At 43.3% G+C, this 22822-nt stretch overlaps 1 protein-coding gene across 46 annotated transcripts in view; it reads left to right on the top strand.

The window, feature by feature from the left end:
- ank1b (ankyrin 1, erythrocytic b) overlaps positions 1 to 19377 on the top strand; it is a 71161-nt gene extending 51784 nt beyond the window's left edge. For 4 of the 46 annotated variants that reach the window (XM_085793578.1, XM_085793574.1, XM_085793577.1 and 1 more), the window contains 19 exons: positions 179 to 291; positions 1429 to 1653; positions 1996 to 2150; positions 2423 to 2634; positions 4155 to 4359; positions 5140 to 5236; positions 5349 to 5577; positions 6001 to 6129; positions 7520 to 7639; positions 8476 to 8560; positions 9725 to 9799; positions 9885 to 10016; positions 10337 to 10495; positions 11256 to 11327; positions 16152 to 16806; positions 17607 to 17877; positions 18242 to 18313; positions 18871 to 18965; positions 19201 to 19377. In XM_085793578.1, coding sequence (XP_085649704.1) covers positions 179 to 291; positions 1429 to 1653; positions 1996 to 2150; positions 2423 to 2634; positions 4155 to 4359; positions 5140 to 5236; positions 5349 to 5577; positions 6001 to 6129; positions 7520 to 7639; positions 8476 to 8560; positions 9725 to 9799; positions 9885 to 10016; positions 10337 to 10495; positions 11256 to 11327; positions 16152 to 16806; positions 17607 to 17877; positions 18242 to 18313; positions 18871 to 18939 — 3075 coding nt within the window. In that variant the 3' untranslated portion in view covers positions 18940 to 18965; positions 19201 to 19377. The remainder of the gene's footprint in view (positions 1 to 178; positions 292 to 1428; positions 1654 to 1995; positions 2151 to 2422; positions 2635 to 4154; positions 4360 to 5139; positions 5237 to 5348; positions 5578 to 6000; positions 6130 to 7519; positions 7640 to 8475; positions 8561 to 9724; positions 9800 to 9884; positions 10017 to 10336; positions 10496 to 11255; positions 11328 to 16151; positions 16807 to 17606; positions 17878 to 18241; positions 18314 to 18870; positions 18966 to 19200) is intronic. The other 42 variants (XM_085793608.1, XM_085793605.1, XM_085793607.1 and 39 more) reach the window with 14 other exon arrangements.
- Positions 19378 to 22822: the final 3445 nt, after the last annotated feature.

The following is a 22822-nucleotide window of genomic DNA, read 5'->3' as shown; positions in this document are numbered from 1 at the left end:
TCACGGAGCTCTGAATTATGTTATCACCTTCTGATCTTCTCTCTCTTTCTCCTTTCCTCTGTCTGTCTTTTCTCTGTCATTCCCTCTCGCTTTTCACCGTCTTAATCTTTTCGGTCATGGATATTTTACTGCCTCTCGATTATTCACTGGCTTTCTTTTTCTCCCTCTGTGACCTCAGCACACCCCCATCCCCCTGCCAAAGGAGTATGATGAAGACTCTCTCATCCCGAGCAGTCCTGCCACTGAGACTTCCGACAACGTCAGCCCTGTGGCCAGCCCCATCCACACGGGGTAAGCTAATAAAACATGTCGCTGCATCTTAATACTCATTTTTTATTTTAGTCACGTTCACGTTGTGTTATTCAGTGATGCTGCAAGTCTGGCTTATCATCATAAAGACAGGATTTGGGCAGACTGAGTGAGATTAGCAGCATTACAGTGTACAGGAATGTACAAGGACACAGGACATGGCTGCAGATGGAGTAATGGGATGATATGTGATGTTGAATGTCAAAGATTTCAGCTGTGTAGAATGTATCATTATTGTAATCTGACTCAGATCAAATATTAATGACCATGTTAGTGTGACTGACAATTAATTGCAAAAGAAAAAACAATTATCTAAGAAGTGAAGTCATAATCAAAACCACAATTAAAGAAGCACAGTTAATGCTGCACTTTTCACTTGACTGGTTCTCATTAATGTTACAACATCTCTTATTCATGATGCTAAAACATCAGTGATGTCCCCAGGACTGAACCACAGACTGAACCACAGACTGAGCGTCTGGGGTTCAGACTGTGACTGACAACAAATATGGGAGTGTTTTTATTTAATGTAGATATTGTAATTTGGACGATACATAAATGATGCATGTTGAGGATCCTAAAGTGTTTCGTCTGCTCGCTGTTATACTTTGTTTATATTGCTAATGGATACAACATTAATTCATGTATTATAACAAGCTCCATGAGGCTAATGCAGCATGATGATCATTCATTGTCTGCCTAGTCATAATATATGCAGAGCACAATGAGTCAGCATTTGAAAAGCAGAATATAAAGTGAGGGTGTGTGTGAGATGGACTCATAAAAGGAGAAGAGTCACCCTGTCAGACACACAGACACACACTCTCACACCCATATGAGGCTGACTGTCTGATGCAGGATCAAACAGCATGACTCTTTTTTTCATGTCATTGTTGCTGCACTTAGTGGCCACTCCAGATGGCCTGTCCTCCTCTGCCGTACTCAGACAATCAAGTGAAAAGGGCACCAACACAGTGAATTGGCGTCTCCTTTATGAATTACTCCTCAGAGTGAAACATCAGATCATTTCAAAACAGACTTCACATAGGAGACATGCCAAATGTATGTCGATCATAGAGGTAATTTAATGCAACCCATCATTACATCACCACTCCTCAGCTTCCTGGTGAGCTTCATGGTGGATGCTCGAGGAGGCTCCATGCGGGGCAGCAGACATCACGGGCTACGGGTCATCATTCCTCCCCGAACCTGCGCGGCACCCACGCGCATCACCTGCCGCCTGGTCAAACCTCAGAAACTGACAACACCTCCTCCGCTGGTGGAGGGGGAGGGGCTCGCTAGCCGCATCATCTCTCTAGGGCCGTCCAGTATGCAGTTCCTCGGGTGAGTCAACTTTGCAGTCGGTGAAACACTTTTATTTATTTGTATGAATATTCAAATTGAACTCAAATCTTGTGTAAATGAGTTGAAAAGATTACTGAAGATGCTTTTTTGTTTGTACATGAATTATATCATGATTTCTCTGCCATCTAGTGGACACTCATACTTTAATTCACTCACATGGACAGACTAAATTATGGTGTAGTTCAACATAACAGCAAAAAAGTTTAATATTACTGTTTTGTTTTATTACAGAAAGGTTTCAACAAGGCATGTGTGACAAAACACAATTTGTCTTTTCTTCCAGTTAATACTGATGTAGTAAAAGGGTTGTTTCCTCCACAGGCCAGTCATCGTGGAGATCCCACACTTTGCCTCACTGGGCCGAGGGGACCGAGAGCTCGTGGTGCTTCGCAGTGAAAATGGCTCCGTGTGGAAGGAACATCGCAATCGCTATGGCGACGAAGTCTTAGAAACTATTCTGAATGGCATGGACGAAGGTCAGTGTGACGGTAATGGAAGTCATTCTCAGTGAGACCTTGCACAGTTGCAGATTAGTCATCGGCAGTGTTGATGTGTGACTGTGGAGTCGCAGAGCAAGGGCACGGAGAGGAGGAGACTTTGTTAGAGCAAAGTGATGCAGAAGTTTCTCTCACCCACACACTAATTGTACAGTGATGTATCTTTCCTAAGCTGTGGTCTAGTGTTTATCCTCTTTCTCTTTCTTTTTGTATCTCTCTCCTTTCTCTCTTTTCCTCTGGTCCATCCGTAGACCTGGAGAGTCAAGAGGAGCTGGAGAAGAAGAGAATCCGTCGAATCATCTCCACCGACTTCCCCCTCTACTTCGCCGTGGTCTCCCGCATTCAGCAGGAGAGCGATCTGATTGGGCCCGAGGGGGGTCGGCTGACCACTAAGCTGGTGCCCCACGTGGAGGCCATCTTCCCTGAGACAGCTGTCACCAAAAGAGTGAGACTGGGACTGCAGGTAAGAAGAAGAGTTGAAATTACAGTGCAAATACAGGAAGAGGGGGAGGGATGTAAAAAGAGCAGAAGTGAATTAGAAAAGCAGAAAGAACAGAGAGCAGCAGATTTAAATCCACGAAAAAAACTCTTTGCAGATCCACACCTTTAGTAATTGCTTGGGTGTTTTGTTATTCTGCAATCTGGTGTTTTTCATGAACAGAACAGAACAGCTGACTGTCAGTCTGTGACTCACTGGTCTAAGCCAAAGCACATACCTTTTGTGTTTATCCTGCAAACTTTATGAGTCTAAATCTCATAAATATCACACCCTGAAGTTGATGTTCTATTTGATAAATTATCAGTAATACACTAGACTGCAGAGAGATGATTATTCTGATGATTATGTTTGAAGGAAACTTGGTGGACGGTGGAGAAGTCGCGTCTCTAGGACAAGGAATAAATCCTTAAAATACTTTTGATTCAATGTCAAGAGAAACCTGCTTTTTTTCATTTAGTGTAAATTGTTTATATGGCCCCACAATCCTTTTAGCCATTGATTTCGATCAATGTCACTTTATCACTATTCTCCAACCGGACTTCGCCCACTTTCAAAGACATTTTAAACTTCAAAACAAAAGCAAGGACAAAAACTGTAACTCTAACATCTCTCATTAGAGAAACTGCTCTGGAGACCATTAGTGATCATTGACAAAATGGGTTTTTATGTCTTCAGAATACTGTTTGATATAAAGGTACAGTATGAACAACCCTGCACGCACTGTTGCCAAGAACCAGACAACTTGACCTGAGCAGTGTCTCTGTCTCAGCCTGTCATGTCATACTGCAGTCTTTCAAAAATTAGCATTTGCAACACGTGGTTTTTGGCGAATGTGTCGCTGCCTGTCACTCATCCAGACCACCACAGATACACATATGGGAACTTGGCATACGCTCATATCGTAACACCTCCGCTTGGACTTGTTTTTTTCCACAACGGAGAGATTATGACAGATCATGGTTTCCACATTTCAGTCATTTTCGGTCACTTCACTGCACATTGTTTACGTTGTCTGTCAAAGCACTGATGTTACTTAAGGAAACTGCATGGGTCCAAGTTTTGCTTTATGCTTATGCTGCTCTGTTTATGTTTTCCTTTTATCCAGCCATTCATCACTCCTCAGTTCCCTGATTTAAGTTGTGAGGCACACTGACCGAGCTGATGCACTGATCTGAGTTGGGTCAGGTGTGAAATATGAATTGGTTGCATGTGTGAGTATGGCTGCGAGTTTGATGTTTTAGTCTACTGCACACGTCCTGTTCTTTTTGTTTCGTGCCCTCTCCTTGTTTCCACTCCCTGCCTCTCCCTTTAGGATTACTTACACTTACTTCAGCTTTTATACTGTGCTTGTGCTTGAGTTCAGCTCTCACATATTTACCCCCCGAGCCTTCTGTTCAACTCCGTACCCCATATTCTGTTTTTTTTTTGTTTTTTTTGGCATCTTCTCTCTCAACAACCTTCTCCCTCACCACTTCCACTTTCAGGCGCAGCCAATTCCCGATGAATTGCTGACTCGACAGCTCGGTAACCAGGCGACCTTCAGCCCAGTGGTTACCATCGAACCACGCCGACGCAAATTCCACCGTCCAATCGGATTGCGCATCCCATTGCCACCGTCCTGGAGAGAGAGTCCTCGGGATGCCGGGGAGGGTGATACCACCAGCTTGCGCCTTCTCTGCAGTGTCATTGGTATGATCCATTTTGAAGACGACTAAATACACAAGAAGTCGGTGATGTAGGGATCGTACAACATAAAATATGCAACATAAAAAAGTGTGTATTTAGGAGTCTGTTACCTTAAAGGGATAGTTCAACATAATTCACCCATTGTCATAATCCCTATAGTCATAGGGGTAGGTTAATTACCTTTAATTGTTCAGTGCATGTTGTTTTGAGATCCGTGGGGCAGAGACTCGAGCTGATCAGTAAACACAATGGAGGTGAATGGTACTGGTCCCCTGTCCCTCATCAAACTCATCAAATACACAATCCAACAACTCCAAAACGCTCTCATGGAGAAGTTGTGACCTGCACAATCACCATGCTATGAAATAATAATGTAACATTACGAGACAGAGTTGTTTTCGAGGCAAATGTGTAGCCGGAACTACATTCCAGACACGGCTGCTGGGCGGAGTGATTTCAAAAGCACAAGTAGTTCCAAGTATTTGCTTTGTGTGTCGTAATGTTACTTAATTATACAAAATTATTTCATAGCATGGCGAAAGTGTTGTTGGATTGTGTATTTGATGAATTTTGAGGGACAGGGGACCAGTACCGTTCACCTCCATTGTGTTCGCTGAGCAGCGCACGTCTCTGCCCCGCGGATCTCAAAACAACATGCACCAAACAATTAAAGGTAATGAACCTACCCTTATGAACATAGGGACTATGGCAATGGGCGAATTTGCCAAAATGTTGAACTTTAAATCAGGACATGAGTGGCACAATGTGGTTGTTGCATCACAGGTGGAACAGCACCAGCTCAGTGGGAGGACATCACTGGAACCACGAAGCTCATGTACGCCAATAACTGTGCCAACTTTACCACCAACGTGTCTGCAAGGTGAGCACCTCAACCGTTAGTGAAACAACTGTCTGCTTTCCTCCCCTGCTCTCTCATCCACATCTGCATGTTAATCAAGTTTCCATCTGACATGTTCCTTCTCCTCTCTCAGGTTCTGGCTGGCTGACTGTCCACGCACTGCAGAGGCAGTGACCTTTGCCAACTTGTTGTACCGGGAGCTAATGGCTGTGCCGTACATGGCGAAGTTTGTTGTTTTCGCCAAGATGAACGAAGTGCGCGAGGGACGCTTGCGTTGTTACTGTATGACGGACGACAAGATGGACAAGACGCTGGAGCTGCATGAAAACTTCAGTGAAGTGGCCCGCAGTCGAGATATTGAGGTCAGTACAGGAGCAAAGGGATAACAATGTCGAGGGAAAGGTGTTATGGAGATCAATATGGCAGTTTGCGCTTGTTTTAAACCATCTATCAATTTAAGCAAGGCTACTTAAAAGGCATACTGAATGTAATAGAAAAGGCATTAGAAGCCTGTAGCTATTTGAGTGCTGGAAAAGAAGCACTTACAGTTTTTTTTTCTTTTCCTAATAAAAGAAAGATGATGTTTAACTGTGGGCTCTGTTTGCATTGTTTCCCAAACCTCTCCACTGTGCAGAGCACGATCCTGCAAGTGCAGTGTTTTTACCAGGAGTAGAAGAGTTTGTGTCTTCGTTATTATAACAACCCTCACTCCGGCTGTTTTTGCCAGGGTGAAACCATTCTCACGATGCTCTTGGTGGTCTGATTTGTCTTGTCACCCGTAACAGCTGATGGAGGGCATGCCGCTGCACCTGGAGTGCTCTGGGAACCTGGTGCCCATCAGGAAGGCCACCCAGCAGCCTCGCAGCTTCAGCTTCCAGGCCTTCAGAGATAACAGGCTGCCCGTCTCTGTCAAGGTCTGTCTCTATCCCACTGTTCCTGCGCCCGCCTTTTCTGTCACTCGCTGTGTATTCATACAGTACTGTGGTTTTTTGTTTATGCAGTTGTTGTGTCCGGCGTGTGTCAAGGATCCTTTTCGTCAGTTAGTCAGTCTCACCCACCCCCTTACCCCCCATCCCCTTCACCCGCTGATCCCCCAGACAACATGTTCCTATGGTGTTTTTTTGTGTGTGTTTGCCTTTCACTGTGATATCTGTGAGCTACACTTTCCAGTTTGTCTCATCTTTAGCATGTGCAATTTCAGATCTACAACCACTCAGCACCACACACTAAGGATACTAACATAGTTAAACAAGTGTAATCTTTCATTTAATATTACATGTAGGATATATACAGATAGTTATTATTGGTCATTGTTGCTATCTATTTACATTACATGATGTGTATGTCAGTCTGTCTCTTTCATCTGTGTGGTTGTTCAATCATTTGTATTTCTAACCAAAGATAATATTTGACCCAATTTAATGTAATTCTACACTGTTTATTTAAGTTTTTCCTTCTTTCTGATCATAATTGAGTCACATCACAGTCTCTTTTCTCTCATTACATTTTCCTTGTTTAATGTCCTTCTCTTACACTGTAGCTGTGCCTCTTTTTGTCTGTCTTGTAATTATATTTATGTAAAGTTTCCTTCATTTGTTCACTCATTCGTTTGGCTCTTCATCTACTTCCCCGTCAGCGTCTGTCTTTTCTGTCTGTGTGTGTCCGTCAGTGTTACACACACACACACACACACACACACACACACACTACTGTTCAGCATCGGCTAGTTGAATGATAAATATCTTTGTCATTACGGAGTAGACAAGCAACAAACAACTTACCTATCAACCTGTCGACTCTCTTTGGGTAATTGTTTGCATGTCCTGTGACTCCCTCACTTTCTTTGCCTGCCTTCCTATCTTGCGGCCTTGCCTGTCTGTACGTGTCTGTCTCACTGTCTCTCTTTCTCTCTCTCACGGTCACTCTGTAACTGTCTGGTCTGACAGACGTCCAGGTAAAATGTGCAGGTAAATCTCTCCCTCTCGCCTGCCTGTGGACTGCTTTCATCCCTGTTTCCCCCTGCTTCTCGTCCCATGTTACTGCGCCACATGCACGAGACACTGTGGAGGGATCTAATACCTGTTCTGATCTGTTTTTCTTCCTCCTCTCCCTCTCTCTCTCTCTGTTTCGCTCTCGATCTCTTATCTTGTCTCCTCCATCCACTTCTTTCCTTTCCTCTTTGCTCTGTCTTAATCCCTTTGCTCGCTCCTCTCTTTCTCTCTCTCTCCTTTTTCCTCCACATTCCTCCTTCTTCTTCTCTTTTTCTTTCTCTTCCTCTGTCCGTCTGTCTTTTCTTTATGTCAGGTCAGAGATAGCAACAAGGAAGCCGCCGGCTTTTTATCCTTTCTGCGGAAGTGCACCAAGTACGAGGACACACAGCACGTACTGTGTAACCTTAACATAACCATGCCACCTTGTGTCAAGGTAAGGACTCGATCCCAAACACACCGCCGCAGGCACACACACGCAAACCTTTGTGCTTCAGTTTCCCCTAGACATCCATGTGCTTCATGAGACAGAGGTCTGGCCACGTGACTTTCTCCAAATAAGAAGTCAGGCTTTTCTAAAGTTGTTCGACAAGGTATAACACTGTTGTCATTGGAATCGTGTGCGCCACTGAGAGAAAGATGAGCAGCACGCGGTCCACACTCAGAGTAGTGCCTCACCAATATCTCATTATGTTATACAACAATGTCTAAACAGTAACACATTGTATAACACAGTGAAGGTCTTTATGGCCTGGGCAATAAGTGAGGCCAAGGAAAACAAGATGAATGCTGGAAGGGAGAGAAATCTCCTTGACAACAAAAGCAGGTGTCATCTTCATGGCTAGAACACGATGTGAAGACTTAGAAATATCCTGCTTATTATTAATGGAGAACTTCCTGTGATAATATTGCTGTATAGAGCGCAGAGTAGTCTGTTTACTGTAAGTCCTGCATACAGAGACTTCATTGAACAGTCAGGTGATCTTTTTTAGGTCACTTTCGATCACTATCCACAAAATCTATGCACACAGCTCACATTCTCAGTGAACAAATGAATATTTTATGCTTTACCCTTGAATACCCATCCCCTAACCCCTTTATGCACTCATATTCATGTAACCTTTCATTGTACCAGCAGCGCGTCCACGCTTTACCTGGTGCGAATGCGATTCAAGCCTCTGTGGGTCGCAAGGAGTTAAAAAAAGAGTGCTGCATTAATGACAAATTGTAATGTGATTGTAAAACCATTTTGTTGTTTTAAATCATCTTCAGGTTGTTGGGAGCGAGGAGCGCAGGAGAACCTTAACCCCTCTGGCCCTGAGGGAGCGCTACAGTGCACTGAACGAGCCTGGTGTGGGTGAGTGCCTCGCTGCCTGACTCTCCGCCCTCTCCTGATATAAATAACGTGGAGACGGGCACTGAATGTTGCACTGCCCCTTGTACCCATGACCCTCTGCTTCCCACTCTACCCTCCTCCTATTTTCCTCTATCTGTCTCGCGTGCACGCATGGCACAAAGACTGAGCCTTGGATGCAATACACTGCTCTACAAATAATATGCCCCGGAATTCTTTGCAGCGCAGTTAGAGGAAACATTATTGAATGTGTGTGACCAAAAGTCACAAACAGCAAATCTTCAACATGACTCAAAAAAATGGCTCCATGGCACAATGGGCAAATAAGCCTCTTCTTTTCCTCAGTGTCCTGGTAGCTATGACAACCGATGAATGACTTCTGTGATTGGTTCTTGCATGGCGCTGGTGACTCCACTGCGATTTCCAATGGCATGGCAGCAGATACCATTAGCATTAGCACCGTAGCTTAGCACTGGGAATGGGCAGGACCTCGCAGTGGAGCTAGACAGAGGAGCCCTTATACTGGCCTGTGGTAAACAAACAGAGGCAAGATGGCCGCTCTGGTTGCTTTAAGTGGTGCTGATGGGTGTGTTGGGGGCGGTGGGCTTGAGTGGGAAAGGCCTTTTCTGTCTATCAAATACACAGCGCTGCTACATTGCACTTCAGTCCCTCTGTAACTGTTACTGAATGCTACTTTGACTGGAGGGACTAGCACCTGAATGAGCCCCAAACTCTAACCTCCCCCTGCCCATATGGTGTGCTAACCCTGAGGATTATATGGACAAAAACAATGCTGTGGGTACTGCTTATTCCCCCCCAACAGAGAAATGCTTTTGTCAAGGTAAGTATTGCTATCACGTCTTTTAAGAAACAGACGATGCAAATTAAACCAAAAAAGAGAAATCAGATAGCAATTGTCTGAAATATCTACAGTAAGCGCCATAACTTTCAAATACACTTATTTGGAGAGTCCCAAGTTGTATTAAGTCCAAAACATAACATTTCACCAGCAGATTATAGACGCTTAGATATCAACTGGACTGTCCAAATACAGTGTGAGTTTAAAGTCAGTGTCGTAGCTACAATCATGTAAGTTTAGTTAAGGGGACACTGGCTTTGTGTGCAGCTGTAGGTGTTCCTAAACCAGCTGTTTTTTTGTCTCTTTAGCCACAGTGAACGCCATGGAGAGGACTGAGTTCAAAATCAACATCATATCTGAGCAGCTGGGTTTGAGCTGGGCAGGTCAGTTGTTTTGATTATGTAAGCATCAGTATGTGTCTTTCTGCTGAATATGTGGTTCTGATCTGTCTATTCGTCCTCCCGGCAGAGCTGGCGCGAGAGCTTCAGTTCGGTGTGGACGACATCAACAGGATCCGTGTGGAGAATCCCAACTCACTGCTGGACCAGAGCTCCGCCCTGCTGAACCTGTGGGCCTGCAGGGAAGGCAAAAGGGCCAAGAGTAAGCTCAACACAGCTGTGTATCACTGATGCAGTCTTTTGAGACAATATTTATTGTTTAATTCATTTATCATACATATAGAAACTGTTTCACATCAGAGAGACATTCTCAGAGACCTCAGTTGCAGCACCGGAGTGAATCCGACATCACATGATCAAATTATAGAGCTATTTTTGACAGTTTAATCAGCAGGTTAACTACATTTTTTCAGAATACTCTCTAACTTCCTATCTCTCCTCTCCGCACACACTCTTCTTCTGTTTTTTTCCTCCTGTGTTTGCCCCCGTCTCCCCCCTGCCCTCGATGTGTTTCCCTCTCAGTGGAGAGTCTGTACATCGCTCTGAGGAACATAGACCGCGCAGACATCGTGACGTCTGTGGAGGGTCAGGCTCCGCAGCCGGTGCCCGGCCTTTTGGAGGAGGGCGCCTGCCGACTCATCGACCGCGACTCCACCCTGCTGTCCCCCAGCATCATCAATGGTAAGACACACATACACGAACGTCACGCACACAAGACACGTGCTATATTCAAATCACAATTTAGCTAAATTAGCCGACTACTTTTACACCCATAAAAGTGCCTTGAACTAGTAATGTAACTCTGTATTTAGCCTTAATACCTTGTTGCCTTAAACCAAGAAACATTATGTCATTAAGTGGAAATCACTTCCTTTCTACAGCATGTTACCAATCATTTTAATTTCATTTAAAATAGAGTCAAGATATCAGACAATAAGTATGATTGTTAATAGAGTTTTGAAGGAGTGTGCTAGCTAGATGATTTAAAAAAAATTGAATGAAATATGGAATGTTAAGTTCATTGTATGATAATTGCCCCATGATGATCTGTGATGATCAGAAATGGAAAGTTTACAGGGATTCTTGCTCAAGCAAAATCTGAGGGTTCAGTTACTTCATCTGTCGAGTACAGTATTTGGTGTGATCAGTGCCATTAGAAAAAAAATATTAGTATTATATTAGTAGAAAATAAACAACGAAAATGTTTGTTTTTTTAAAGATTTAAGTTATTTCTAGAGGGTTTATTCCTAAAAGTCTTACTCAGACACATATGTATATTGGTGCAGTAAGTGTAATCAGCACTACTGAAAACCTGAGACAAAATTGTTCAGTGCAATAAGGTGAGCTGTTGTTCTCATTTACTTTCCACCTCTGAAAAAAAAAACCCTGCCTTCCTTTGAGTGTGGGTAACAGTCTCACCCTGTCTCTGTTGCTCCACAAGAGATCACGGACACAAGGCCATTGCGTCTAGTGCACAAGCCTCGAGTTATTAGACCCCCGTTTTTCAGAAGGGGTAAGTTGAAGAGACCTCGGGCTGCATGGTGGTTTGCTGCTCATGGAAATGATGATGATGATGATGTTAAATCTCAAGTCATGTTTTTTAAGGTCTGATGAATGGTGTCATTCTCCCACCATGAACCCGGCCTTTTGCAGCATGCACTAAAGGGCACTGGGGCACAAGTCATGTTTTTTTCCGTTACAGTTTTCCACACCTCATATTTGAGCCCTTGAACATGACGGTTCTGATTGCTCTGACTCGATATGAGAAACGAGGATTAAACTCCCTTTCACTTATATTTCTGTAACAGCACATTTAAGGCCAAACAAGCCGACACTTATGAGTAATTCCTGATTTTTAATTATGGATGTGTTTGTAGATAACATGTGAACGTGTGTGTGTGTGTGTGTGTGTGTGGCAACGTGAGGGTGTGCACACATACACACGGTGTCTGTGTGTGCGTGTGCATACAGTACGTGCATGTGTGAGTGTGTCTGGGATGGATACACTAGTCTAAAGTGGCACTAGTACACAGATGATAGTGTGCTCTGGGCCTTCATACCTTGTTTCTATTCCTCCTTCGTTCTCTTTCTCTTTCTTTCCCCGAGAACGAGACAGAATTTCACGTCACTTGACCGGCAGCAGACATCGTTACGCAACTACGATGTCGAAGCGGCCTCGAAATTTTGTCTCTCGCTCAGGATGTCCTCTCTCGCTCTTTCCTTTATCCTTCTCTCAGTCTGTCTCTGAACCTATAACATGTCATATCTGCTGCCCAGCCGCCCTGCTCCTCCTCCTCCTCCCTCCTCCTGCTCTTCTTCCGCACAGCTCTTCCTGTCCGACCTCTGACCTCATATGACCTCATGTTGACCTCTGGGCCTCCTCTTCTCTTGTCATCTTATTTTCCCGCGCTCCTCCCTCGTTCAGTCGAGCGGGGGACCCTCTCCTCCTCTCTCAATCCAGCTCTGTGTGTGTACTACAGTTTGTGCACGTGCATGCTGCATGCTTTGCTGTTACAGTATCTGTTTGTGTGTATGTATGTGTGTGCGTGTGCATGTTTCAGACTCTGGCTGCAGTAATAATTACTGTTAGTATAAGCCAATCACTTTACTTAGCTCAGTATGCAAGATACTTATGTATAAAACTGTAAAGACTCAGTGAAATACTTAAATCTGAAAATACATTTAAACCCATAACCACCTAAAATGATGATATGAAAGGGTGTGTGTGTGTGTGTCAGTGTGTTTTTGTGTGTGTACAAAATAAAGTTTGCCCTTTTTTGATAATGACATCTTTGTGTGCATGGCATGCTTTCAGTGTATTACGTAAAGTTTTCTTCACAATGTAAAATGTTTTCTCTGTTCAGTGGGTGTATTTCAGTCTTGTTTTAAATGCTATTAACAAACAAATGTTTTTCTTTTTCTTTTCTTGTAAAAATAAATGGTGTGTGTTTTTTCTTTTTAATGCTACGCTGTAACACGTAATCAGCTGTGTAGCACATAATGTTCAACGCACAATGTTGCTGTGACACGGTGTCTGTCATTCATGGGCAAAAATAAGTCAATATAGATAAACAATGGTTTTGAATAGTTTGCACAGAAAGTTTATCATGTTTTATCTACATACAGATACAGATACATATTGATTTTTGTAAACTATTTTTTGCCCAAGTCTGATGACAGAGTCACTGTTAACATTGTCTGAGCCTTATTTGCCAGCAGTGATAATGCTCTGAGGTGTGTTTGTGTGGTTTGGGTGTGTGTGATTACTTCTACAATTAAGCCACACCTGTGAGCCAAAAAGTGTGTGTCCCCATTTGTATTTTAGTATGAGTACGGTATTGTGTGTTTGTGTGTACTGTACATATGTGTGAGTGTGTGTACAGTGGCAACGTGAGTAGCTGTGCAGTGTGTTGTCTTTTTGTTGGTTTTTTTTTGTGCCATGACAATCTCCGTGGAGTTGATTTGTGCTTCACCACATCCCGTGCCTTTGACACTTTGTGTGTGCGCGTGTGTGTGTGTTTGTGTTTAAATAGCAGGAGTGAAGGGAAAGGCTAACCCAGATTCATCTAACTCATTCTAACCCTCATTCTAATTCTGACTCATTCCTCCCTGTTCACCTCATTCTGACGCCACCTCTCATCATCCTGGCCCTGTACCATCCCAGAAACACGCACACCTACACACATACGTACGCACGCACACATGCTTACCCACACTATGGTCCATCAGTGCATAAACTCTGGCAAACAGTTACTACCACAGTAAAGAGGTATTTCACCCATTCATTAATACATGCTGTTGTGTTGCTGTCCAGACTAGAGCTGTTGTAGACCAAGTTAGAGTTAAGTTTCAATTTTTAGCCACACACTTTGAGATGCTGCACGAGTCTATTTTTGGAAGCTTGATGTGCTGCTAAAATTTAAATGATCCTCCCTGATTGTTCTGACCTCGTAGCATTCAAAATCTAAGAATAGACAGTACCTTTAAACACAGGTCTGGTAAAACTCTGCTGTATTCTTTCATTCAGTCATTTTTCTGCACATAGCTGCATCATAATAACCCAGGTTACGACACGCTGTGTAAATATGGGATAGATAGATAGATAGATAGATAGATAGATAGATAGATAGATAGATAGATAGATAGATAGATAGATAGATAGATAGATAGATAGATAGATAGATAGATAGGCCAAACATTCAAATTTTATAATATTGTAATTCAATTTTTTGTCTTTCATGATACTTGATGTTTAACTGAAACATTTTCTGCAGGACGGCACCACAAATGTGAACACATTCAAACGTAGATTGTGGGTGAAGTGCTCCTTTACTGTTCAGTTTCACTGAATTTCATTCATCTGAACTCATTGATGCAACAATGTGTTTAATTACAGTATCAATTATTCAGGCAACCTCCAATTCAAATCTGTCTCACGTGCCAAAACATGAGTATTGACGTCCTCCAGTTTCATCAGGACAACATGTAGAATACGAACTTTATTCAGATTACCTTCTAAAATGTTAAAACATTAAATATATTTTAATATTAATTTTTAATTGACATTTAAACTTGTTTAACGTTTGTTAATAAATAAGAAATCAAGATGCCACTCACAATGTTACTTTTTTAAAATGTTTCATTATGTGAGCATATGTTATAATGTATATAGATTATATTATATGACCAGTGACCAAAGGAAAATACACAAACTATGAATAAAAAATCTAGGTAACTTATCAAAATGCAGGGCCTAAATTTTGTCAGGAATCAAATATAAATGTAGCTTTTTATATTGTGACACATAATGTACCAAGTAGTTATCAACCAATATTTTAAAGAATAGAAAATGTATTTGTGTTTGTGTACTTGACAGTGTGTCTGTGTGTGTCCTTGTGTATTTTGCTGGTGTTTTCTCATTCTATAATCAAACCATGATAGAGTGAAAAAATATATATTCTCAAATACCCCACAGTGTTAATATGTTGCTTATTATATTCAACTCATATTCTGCATTGAATGATAAACAAAGCGTGTTGAGTAATCTTTAATAAACACACATAATTGTTTATTCATTTCAATTCTATCCATCAGCAGTCTTAACAAAATAATACAAAATAATTCATAATGCAACCAGGAAATAGACTAATTAAATTGACCCAATTAGTTTAGAAAACAAAAAGCTATCCACTCACATTACACTAAAATTCAATATAATAGCTTGTCTAATGTGTGTGCCTTTACATGTGTATGACTGTGTATGCACAGTGACCTTAATTTGGATGCTTGGGATGCAGACACAGAAAGGCATGGAGGCAGGAGTCTGATGTGCAACTACAGGAGAATGCGAAAGTGACAGTAACTTGCATTTTCCTCTGCAGAAGCTGCAAGCTGCTGCTGTCTCCCACCAAGGGGCCTGTGACAAGGGTTGGGACAATATTACAGATGTTTCCATAAAGCTTTGATGTTTTAATCACAGCTGCTGCGATTAAAAATAATAATAATAATAATCTCCCATGCTCTCAAAATTTCTACTGTAGTCCCCAAACAACCCAGACCCCAGATTCGACTTTAAGCGGATATGATGTTCATTTACTCCATTTGTGATTAGGACACTGAAATCTGGAAATCCAATTGGTATAATCTTATCTTTACTGACATGTAAAACCTGTAAAACTGCTTCTATGAAAAATCTATATTGTGCCAACCCCACGATCAAAATATGACTCCAGACTCACTTTTGTTGTTTCTTATCAAGGAACACACTGTTTGATCTGTATACTCACTCTCTTACATGGAGACCAACTACAGTCCTGCACTCACCACCTCACACACACACTTGCCCCTCACCTCACTCTTACTGCTGTGTCCCAATGACAATTACCTGAAGTGCCTCCTTTACGTCAAACTCAAATAAAGAGAATGGAAATACGATTCATGATTTGCATCAATGAAACAAATTAACAGTAGACAGATAAAGAAAGATGATTTTGTTGTCTATTGTAAAGTTACTGTGCTCTGCCCTTTAAAATATAGATATTTTCTAGGACTTATTCTGGTTGGAGTCAGGTTGCCCCAGGTTCAGTGTGCCCATTATCACACTGGATAGAATGAGATAAAAGATGTTTTAATCCTAAATTCCTCGTCCAAAGTTTTAGGTGCTTCATAGAGACCAATCCTGTTGTTTTTTATTCCCCCTGGTATATTGGGACAGGGCTGAGCCCCACTGTTTCCCTTAGATGGAGAAACAGTTGAACCCACCACCTCCCCCGTGCTGCCCCCGGCTGTGCCTGCGTGGTGTTAGTCTTTCTCTTGTCTTGCCCTGTCTTCCCTCCAGGTTATGGGCTGGTGCAGGAGGAGCTTCTGTCCCCGGCCTCCATGCAGTACAGCCTGCCCTCTCCGCTGGGCGCCGAGCCCTACTGGCAAGAAGTGTCCAGCCTCGAGTGCGCCCCCATTGCCACCACAGAGGAGGACACATTAATGGAGATGTCCGACGTTCAGGTGTGGCCGGCAGGGGTCAGCCCCTCGCTGGTCACGGTGGAGGACTCGTCACTGGAGGGCAGCAGTCGGGCCGACGACTCGGAGGGCGCCACGCTCTCCCTCCCCTGCAGCTTAGGTCGCCCGAGCAGCGGAGCCAGCGGGGCCAGCGGCTCCATCATGGAGCTGGAGGAGGAGGAGGAGGAGGAGGAGGAGGAGGAGGAAGGGGAGGTTGAGGAGGAGGAGGCGCCACAGGAGCCAGCAAGTGCGCTGGCGGAAAGGGACAGGGTGAGGGCCAGTGGCGCCGTTCCCAAGGTCAACCTAAATGGCCAGCTCGGAGGTCAGAGGTCGGATGGGAGGAGAGGGGAGGCGCTGGCGGCAGGAGGAGGAGCAAAAGGAGGAGGTGCAGGGATGGGTTCAGTGGAGGGGATTTCTGTTGTTGCAGGCCAGCAGGTGTACGCCCAGCGCTGTGAGATTGGACTGAGTCGGGCTTCAGAACACAACGGAGACAACCGGTACGTCCAATTTAAAAGGATTGTTCAACATTTTGACAAACTCACCTATTGCCATAATCCCTATAGTCATAGGGGTAGGTTTATTACCTTTAATTGTCGGTGCATGTTGTTTTGAGATCGCGGAGCAGAGACGCCAGCTGCTCAGGGAACACAATGGAGGTGAACAATACAGGTTCCCTTTTCCTCATCAAACTAATCAAATACACAATCCAATAACTCTAGAACGCTCTGTGCAGGTCACGAGTTTGGGCACATTCACCACACTATGAAATTATAATGTAACATTACGAGAAGGAGTTGTTTTTGAGGCAAATGCAGCCCGAACTACATTCCAGACACGGCTGCTGGGCGGAGTGATTTCAAAAGCGCAAATAGTTCCAAGTATTTGCTTCATGTATCGTAATGTTACATAATTATACATGATTATTTCATAATGGTGAATGTGCAGGTCACAACTTCTCCACAAGAGTGTTTTGGAGTTGCTGGATTGAGTATTTGATGAGTTTGATGAGGGACAGGGGACCAGTACCATTCACCTCCTTTATGTTTGCTGAGCGGCTGGCGTCTCTGCTCCGCAGATCTCAAAACAACATGCACCGATAATTAAAGGTAATGAACCTATACCCCTATGACTATAGGAATTATAGCAATAGGCAAATTTGCCAAAATATAAAACTACTCCTTTAACAACTGTGGACACACTGACTTCATTTTGCATCCTATCTGTAGTAAAAATCCTCATCACACAACACACTTCTCCCTCTTTTCCTGTTTTGCTTTATTTGCATTTTGCTCTCTAGGATGGTGGGAGGTGGAGCGTTTCAGCCCTATTTACCAGACAAGGACTCCCTGCAGGGCTGGGTCGGCTCAGTGTCATCGGGACGCGACGGCAGCGTGCCAGGCTTGCGCGTGGCCCAGGAGGCTCTGCTGACTCCGGTGTGTGACACGGGTTACTCACAGGTGCTGCGTGGGCGCCTCCTGCAGGGCACGCAGCCCTTTGACAAGGGGCTGGGCTTCTCTCACCAGGAGGCGGGCCAACACGCCTGGGAACAGGAGCAGAGGCGGGGCCAGGTCAGGTTGCTACCCCGACCACCCGCCGCTTCCTGCGCCTGGAGAGGGAACATTTTTTTGTCCATCCCTTTTTATCTATTTTGAATTTTCAGACGGGGGAGACAGTCATTCAATTTGATTTTTTTCCTCACAACCATCAAGAGTTTTTACCTCACTTAACAAAAATCATCAAAATGGATCATTTTGATGACAGTCACAGAGCTGGGCCAGAAATGTGTTGTGCGGTGCAACACATGGGAAATATCTGTCATGACGGATAGTTTTTAGTTCTGTTCTGCATTGTGATTGCAAATAAATGATCTCTGCACCAATATGAATATCATTGCTCAATATTCTTATTCAAATTGTTTTCTTTTATCTGCAGAGAGAAGAGAAAGAGGACTACGCTGCTGAGGCACAGTTTGTTGATGAACACGGACATATGCTGGCCAGAAGGGTAAGTCTGTTGTGTTTTCATAATTTACACTGAGTCATATTCACACACAAACACTGTAAAGATCAGCAGGAAACAGCATTTTACTGTGACTCAGTCACATAGCCTGGTGCAAAGGGTGGGAAATTAACCACAGCCACCAGCCAAATGTTGGTTGAAAGTATTTATTTTCCCTTTAGCGGATATGAAAACAAACCAGCCATGATGATGATTCAGAGATTTTTTTTTTTGCTATATACATGAAAAATACATCCATTATTTAAAAACTGCATCATTTTCTTGTAGAAAACATTTCCATGGTTCGTTTCGATTCATTACAGGCAAAGCCGTGGCACATTTGTGACCTATTTTTATATTGAGTATAGAGAATTGATGACGCTGATGAATCTCTGATTATAAAACAGTGACATCTGGTGTATTACTGTGTGAGTGCAGTGAGCCACTGCGGCTGGCAGGTGGACAGATAAGTTAGTTTCCCGCTCTGGCTTCATGAAGAGGCTTCAGCAGCTAACTGGTCCGAGTTCTTGTTCCCCCCCCTCCTCCCTCCCTCCTTGCTCCAGGTGGGGGTGGATGTGAGGAAGGGCGCTCAGTCAGTGCAGCGCCCCAGTCTGCGGAGAGTTAAACACTGAAATACACATACTACCCAGTCCTCCAGGTACGGGACACAAAACAAGCACTTGTGCATCCCAGTGCTTGGATAGATGCCACTATAGCAGCATATTGGAGCCTCACAGTAACTCACACGCTGTTCTGTTCAATTTATGTTCAAAATTAGAGCCCTAGATTTTGGCATTCAGTACGCTGTGATAATATTTTTGGACGGCAAAGATAATTTAGTCTGTGTTTTTTTTGTTTGTGTGTGTGTTTTATGCTGTCTCTTTGTTTTCTAGGACCGAAAAGCCACTGCCAAAACATCCTCTACAAAAACACAACCAGACCGCAGGAGAAAATGATGAAGGCGGGGGGGGAGGGGGGGACTGAGACTAAGACGTGCAAACTACAAAACACACAGAATCATCCTCAACGTGTGACCGTGGAGAATCACAAAAAGAAAAGAAGAGGCGAGGGGGGAAAAAAAAGATGCGCTCAACTTGTAGTTTTATAACATTTGTAAAGAAAAAACATCAACTAGACTAAGGCATGATGGTTCTTTTTTTCTACAAAAAAACAAAACAAAACATAAATGTCCGTAAAATAACCAAGAAAAAAAAAAAGGCAACAAAAAGTGCTTCCTGTGAACTGTAATCGCATGATGACTGCTGGTGCATGCCCTTTGACCTTTTGAACTGTCATTATCTACAAACTGAAGGGGTACACGGTACAGGGGGGGCTGGCCCACACGTGGGTCATAGGCCATTTTAAGGACCTTATCCCCGCCCGCCCGACCCCCCAACTGGAGTGGTTTGTGTCAGCAAGTTGAGTACAATAACACTACAGCCAAAAAAAAGTCCCTCAATGGATGGTTCTGTGTACAGCTACGCCTCTGCTGAGCCTACTACCGACGCTTCTCTCACTGGACCCTTTCCCCTATTATTCTCAATGTGATATATGCACTCTATGCTACGTGGACATGTGTCAGTGTGCGTGTATGTGTGCGTATGTGTGCGTGTACTCTTCTCTACCGCATGTGTTACTTGCTTCTGGCTTGGCGCTGAGCCCTGCCCCATGATTGGCTCCCCCCCCCCCTCCCCGTGATGTCACGGCGTGCTCAGTGCCGGAATGAGAAAGCCGCTGTGCTCCTGCCCTGCTCGTGAGTGTCTTCTTGTCTGCGTGTGCTGACGTCTTTTCCTTTGTGGGATGAAGCTCGCTTCTCGTTATTTGTTTCTTTGGAACCTTGTCCACCTCAGATTTGAAGCATCGCTTGACTTTGGAAAAACTGAAAACAGAAACTGAATCTCTTTTCGCCACCCTTCCCCTCCCTCCCCCCTTCACATTTTCAGGGGAAATGTGTTTTTCAGACAACAGGAATGTTTTCTGTGGAAAGGGGTTGGTTGCTTGATTGCGTTGTGCAGCAGCTCTGCAACACAAAGATCGACTTTTTCCTCCCTCGTGACCTTTTCTACCCTCTTCCGTCATTTCTCCCAGTAGCGCTCTTCATCCTGATCCCACAATCTTTTATCAGTAGCCTCAGACGATATGCAGTAAAATCACAGGCCTCTCCATCAGCATCTATAGCTCCTCCATCTAATGTCCAAAACTTTGTGTGCTCCCCCTCTTTTATCTGTTTGCAACGGCTGTAGCGCCTCACCGTTGGATTTTGGTTCATTCATTTGAAACCACGTGGATGAAGTGGTGAAAACATGCAGGATCTGATTCATGTGAGGATGTAGTGAATTGGTGAATTTCTGGCAAGTGTAAAAAAAAAAGAAAAAAGTGAAATGCTACAACATGTGATTGTGAAAGGAACTGTGCAACAAGGTCAGACAGGTAGCACTGTGATTGTCTTATTAACACTGACCCCAGACTCGTGAACTGTGAAGACACAAAAACATACGTAACATATATACAAACAAAAGCACAGCCAAACACAGATACAAACAAACACACACATACATAAATATATAAATATAATAAGAAACATATGACATAATTAAATAGTTATTGCCTGGTCAGAGTGTCAGATAGTATTTGGAGTATGCCACAGCAATAATACCGACCACCAGGAGCACAGAAGATGGAAGCCAGAGCTGTGTAAATCATCCACATGAAGGATTTCCAAAAAAAAAAAAAAACTGAAAGGTTTTACTGTAAATGACCCAACTCCTCAGTGAAGACAGAAAACTCCATCTGGACGAACAGCGGTCGGGTTTCGACGTCGGGAGGTGTGCTCTACCTGACTGGTTCCATCGACCTTGAAGTGAATGAGTCAGAGAGGACGCGCTGACGCAAGATCAGATGACTCAGCTGTAGCAGTGGTGGGAACGCGGAGGCCTGAGAGGGATTGTTTGTTTTTTCAGCACTTAACGTAGCAAAATATAAAAAACCAGGATATGTTAACTTAATACACTGATACCTATTAAGGAGTCTGCTGCTGCCGTAGGGTGGAAATCACTAAACTCTTCTTTTCTTTTTTCTGAGTTAACTTGTAGTTAGTAGAGTTTCATGCATTTCAAAAAAAAAAAAAAAAAAAACCATCTGCATCACTATAAACCACCTCCTCTTCTCCTCATCTCTGAAACCCCATCTTTATGCAGAATCCTGATGGCAGCACGGTGAAGGGGTCATATCGTAGTAGCACACATCTCCTGGAAGTCCGGACACTATATTTATCCCATAAGTACTGTAAATGCTACTGTAGCCTGAATGTGCGAGTGAGACACTGAATGAATGAAACACATTAGATACACATCACATAACTGCACATGTTTTTGGTTTTTTTTGGTTTTTCCCCATGCCCAGTCCGTGCACACGAGAGCCTCATCTGATATAGCACATGTTTATTACATATCACGTGTTTTCCACTGTTAACTCCACTCAGGTTTTCAGTTCTGCTCAGACAGAATCAAGTTTTCTGTTTCTTTTTTTGTTGTTGTTGTTGTTGTTGTTGTTTTTTAAGTTCGGAGTCCTCCTCTCAAAGACGTTAAAAAGTGAGTGTTTCAGAAGAACGCTTTGGTGTCGGGGTCGTTCGGGGCGGGACGGGGATGCATGCAGGGGTCGTGGTGGATTTCTGAATGAAGGATGGTTTGTCTGTGAAGTGTGTCAGTGAGTGTGTGTGGTTTGGAAGTTGTATGATTCAAATAAGACCAAAAAAAAAGTAAATATGTTAAGTTTGTGTGGAGAACCAACCTCTCTACTGCTCAGCTCCTGGAGCAGCAAAAAAAAAAACAACCAACAGACACTTCTGTTGATTGTGTTTAATTCATTTTTACCACCAAAAAGCATCTGTGAAGTATTTATCCCTCTGCAAAGAGATGACACAAGGTCAAACAAGACAGTTTGGTGTTTTTTCTGGAGCGGTAATTGCCCTTCACTTGCAGTTTTCTGTGAGCTGCGAGACAAAACTTAGCTCTGGCAGTGTTTAATTGGAGTTATTTATTACCGGCGCTGTAATTTAACCAAATCAGCTCTTCTCAAACCATTAAACCTTCACAGTATCTCTGAGCCGGGGCTGCACCCACCCAGGGGACAAACAAGACACCCTGTCCTAATATTGCCTATATGCTTTTCTATAGCTTTCAGGTGATGGAGAGCAGTGACTCCCTCAATCACTAAAGTGGCACACTCTCCCTCATCCTGTTAGTTAGTCCTTATTTAAAGTCCTTTTTTATATCAGCTTAAGAAAGAGGCTGAATTCAGGCATTAAAAAAAAAACCCATAACTCAGTCATAATCCTCAAGATTGTCATTTTGATTTAACCCAATTTGTGATGCTCTTAAAGATACTCTTTAATAGCCAAATCAAATCTGTGTATATCCATGGTAATTTTACAGTAGTGTAGTTTTCATTTGTTAGTTGCCTTACTCACATGGGATTTTAACTGCACCTTCACAGGACTCACTGGATGAAGAAAAC

This window comes from Trachurus japonicus, chromosome 12 (assembly GCF_045865225.1).
Source record: "Trachurus japonicus isolate A0001 chromosome 12, Traja_1.0".
Classification (NCBI taxonomy): domain Eukaryota; kingdom Metazoa; phylum Chordata; class Actinopteri; order Carangiformes; family Carangidae; genus Trachurus; species Trachurus japonicus.
The sequence above is the reverse complement of the archived record's forward strand: the minus strand, read 5'-3'. Positions and strand labels throughout refer to the sequence as shown.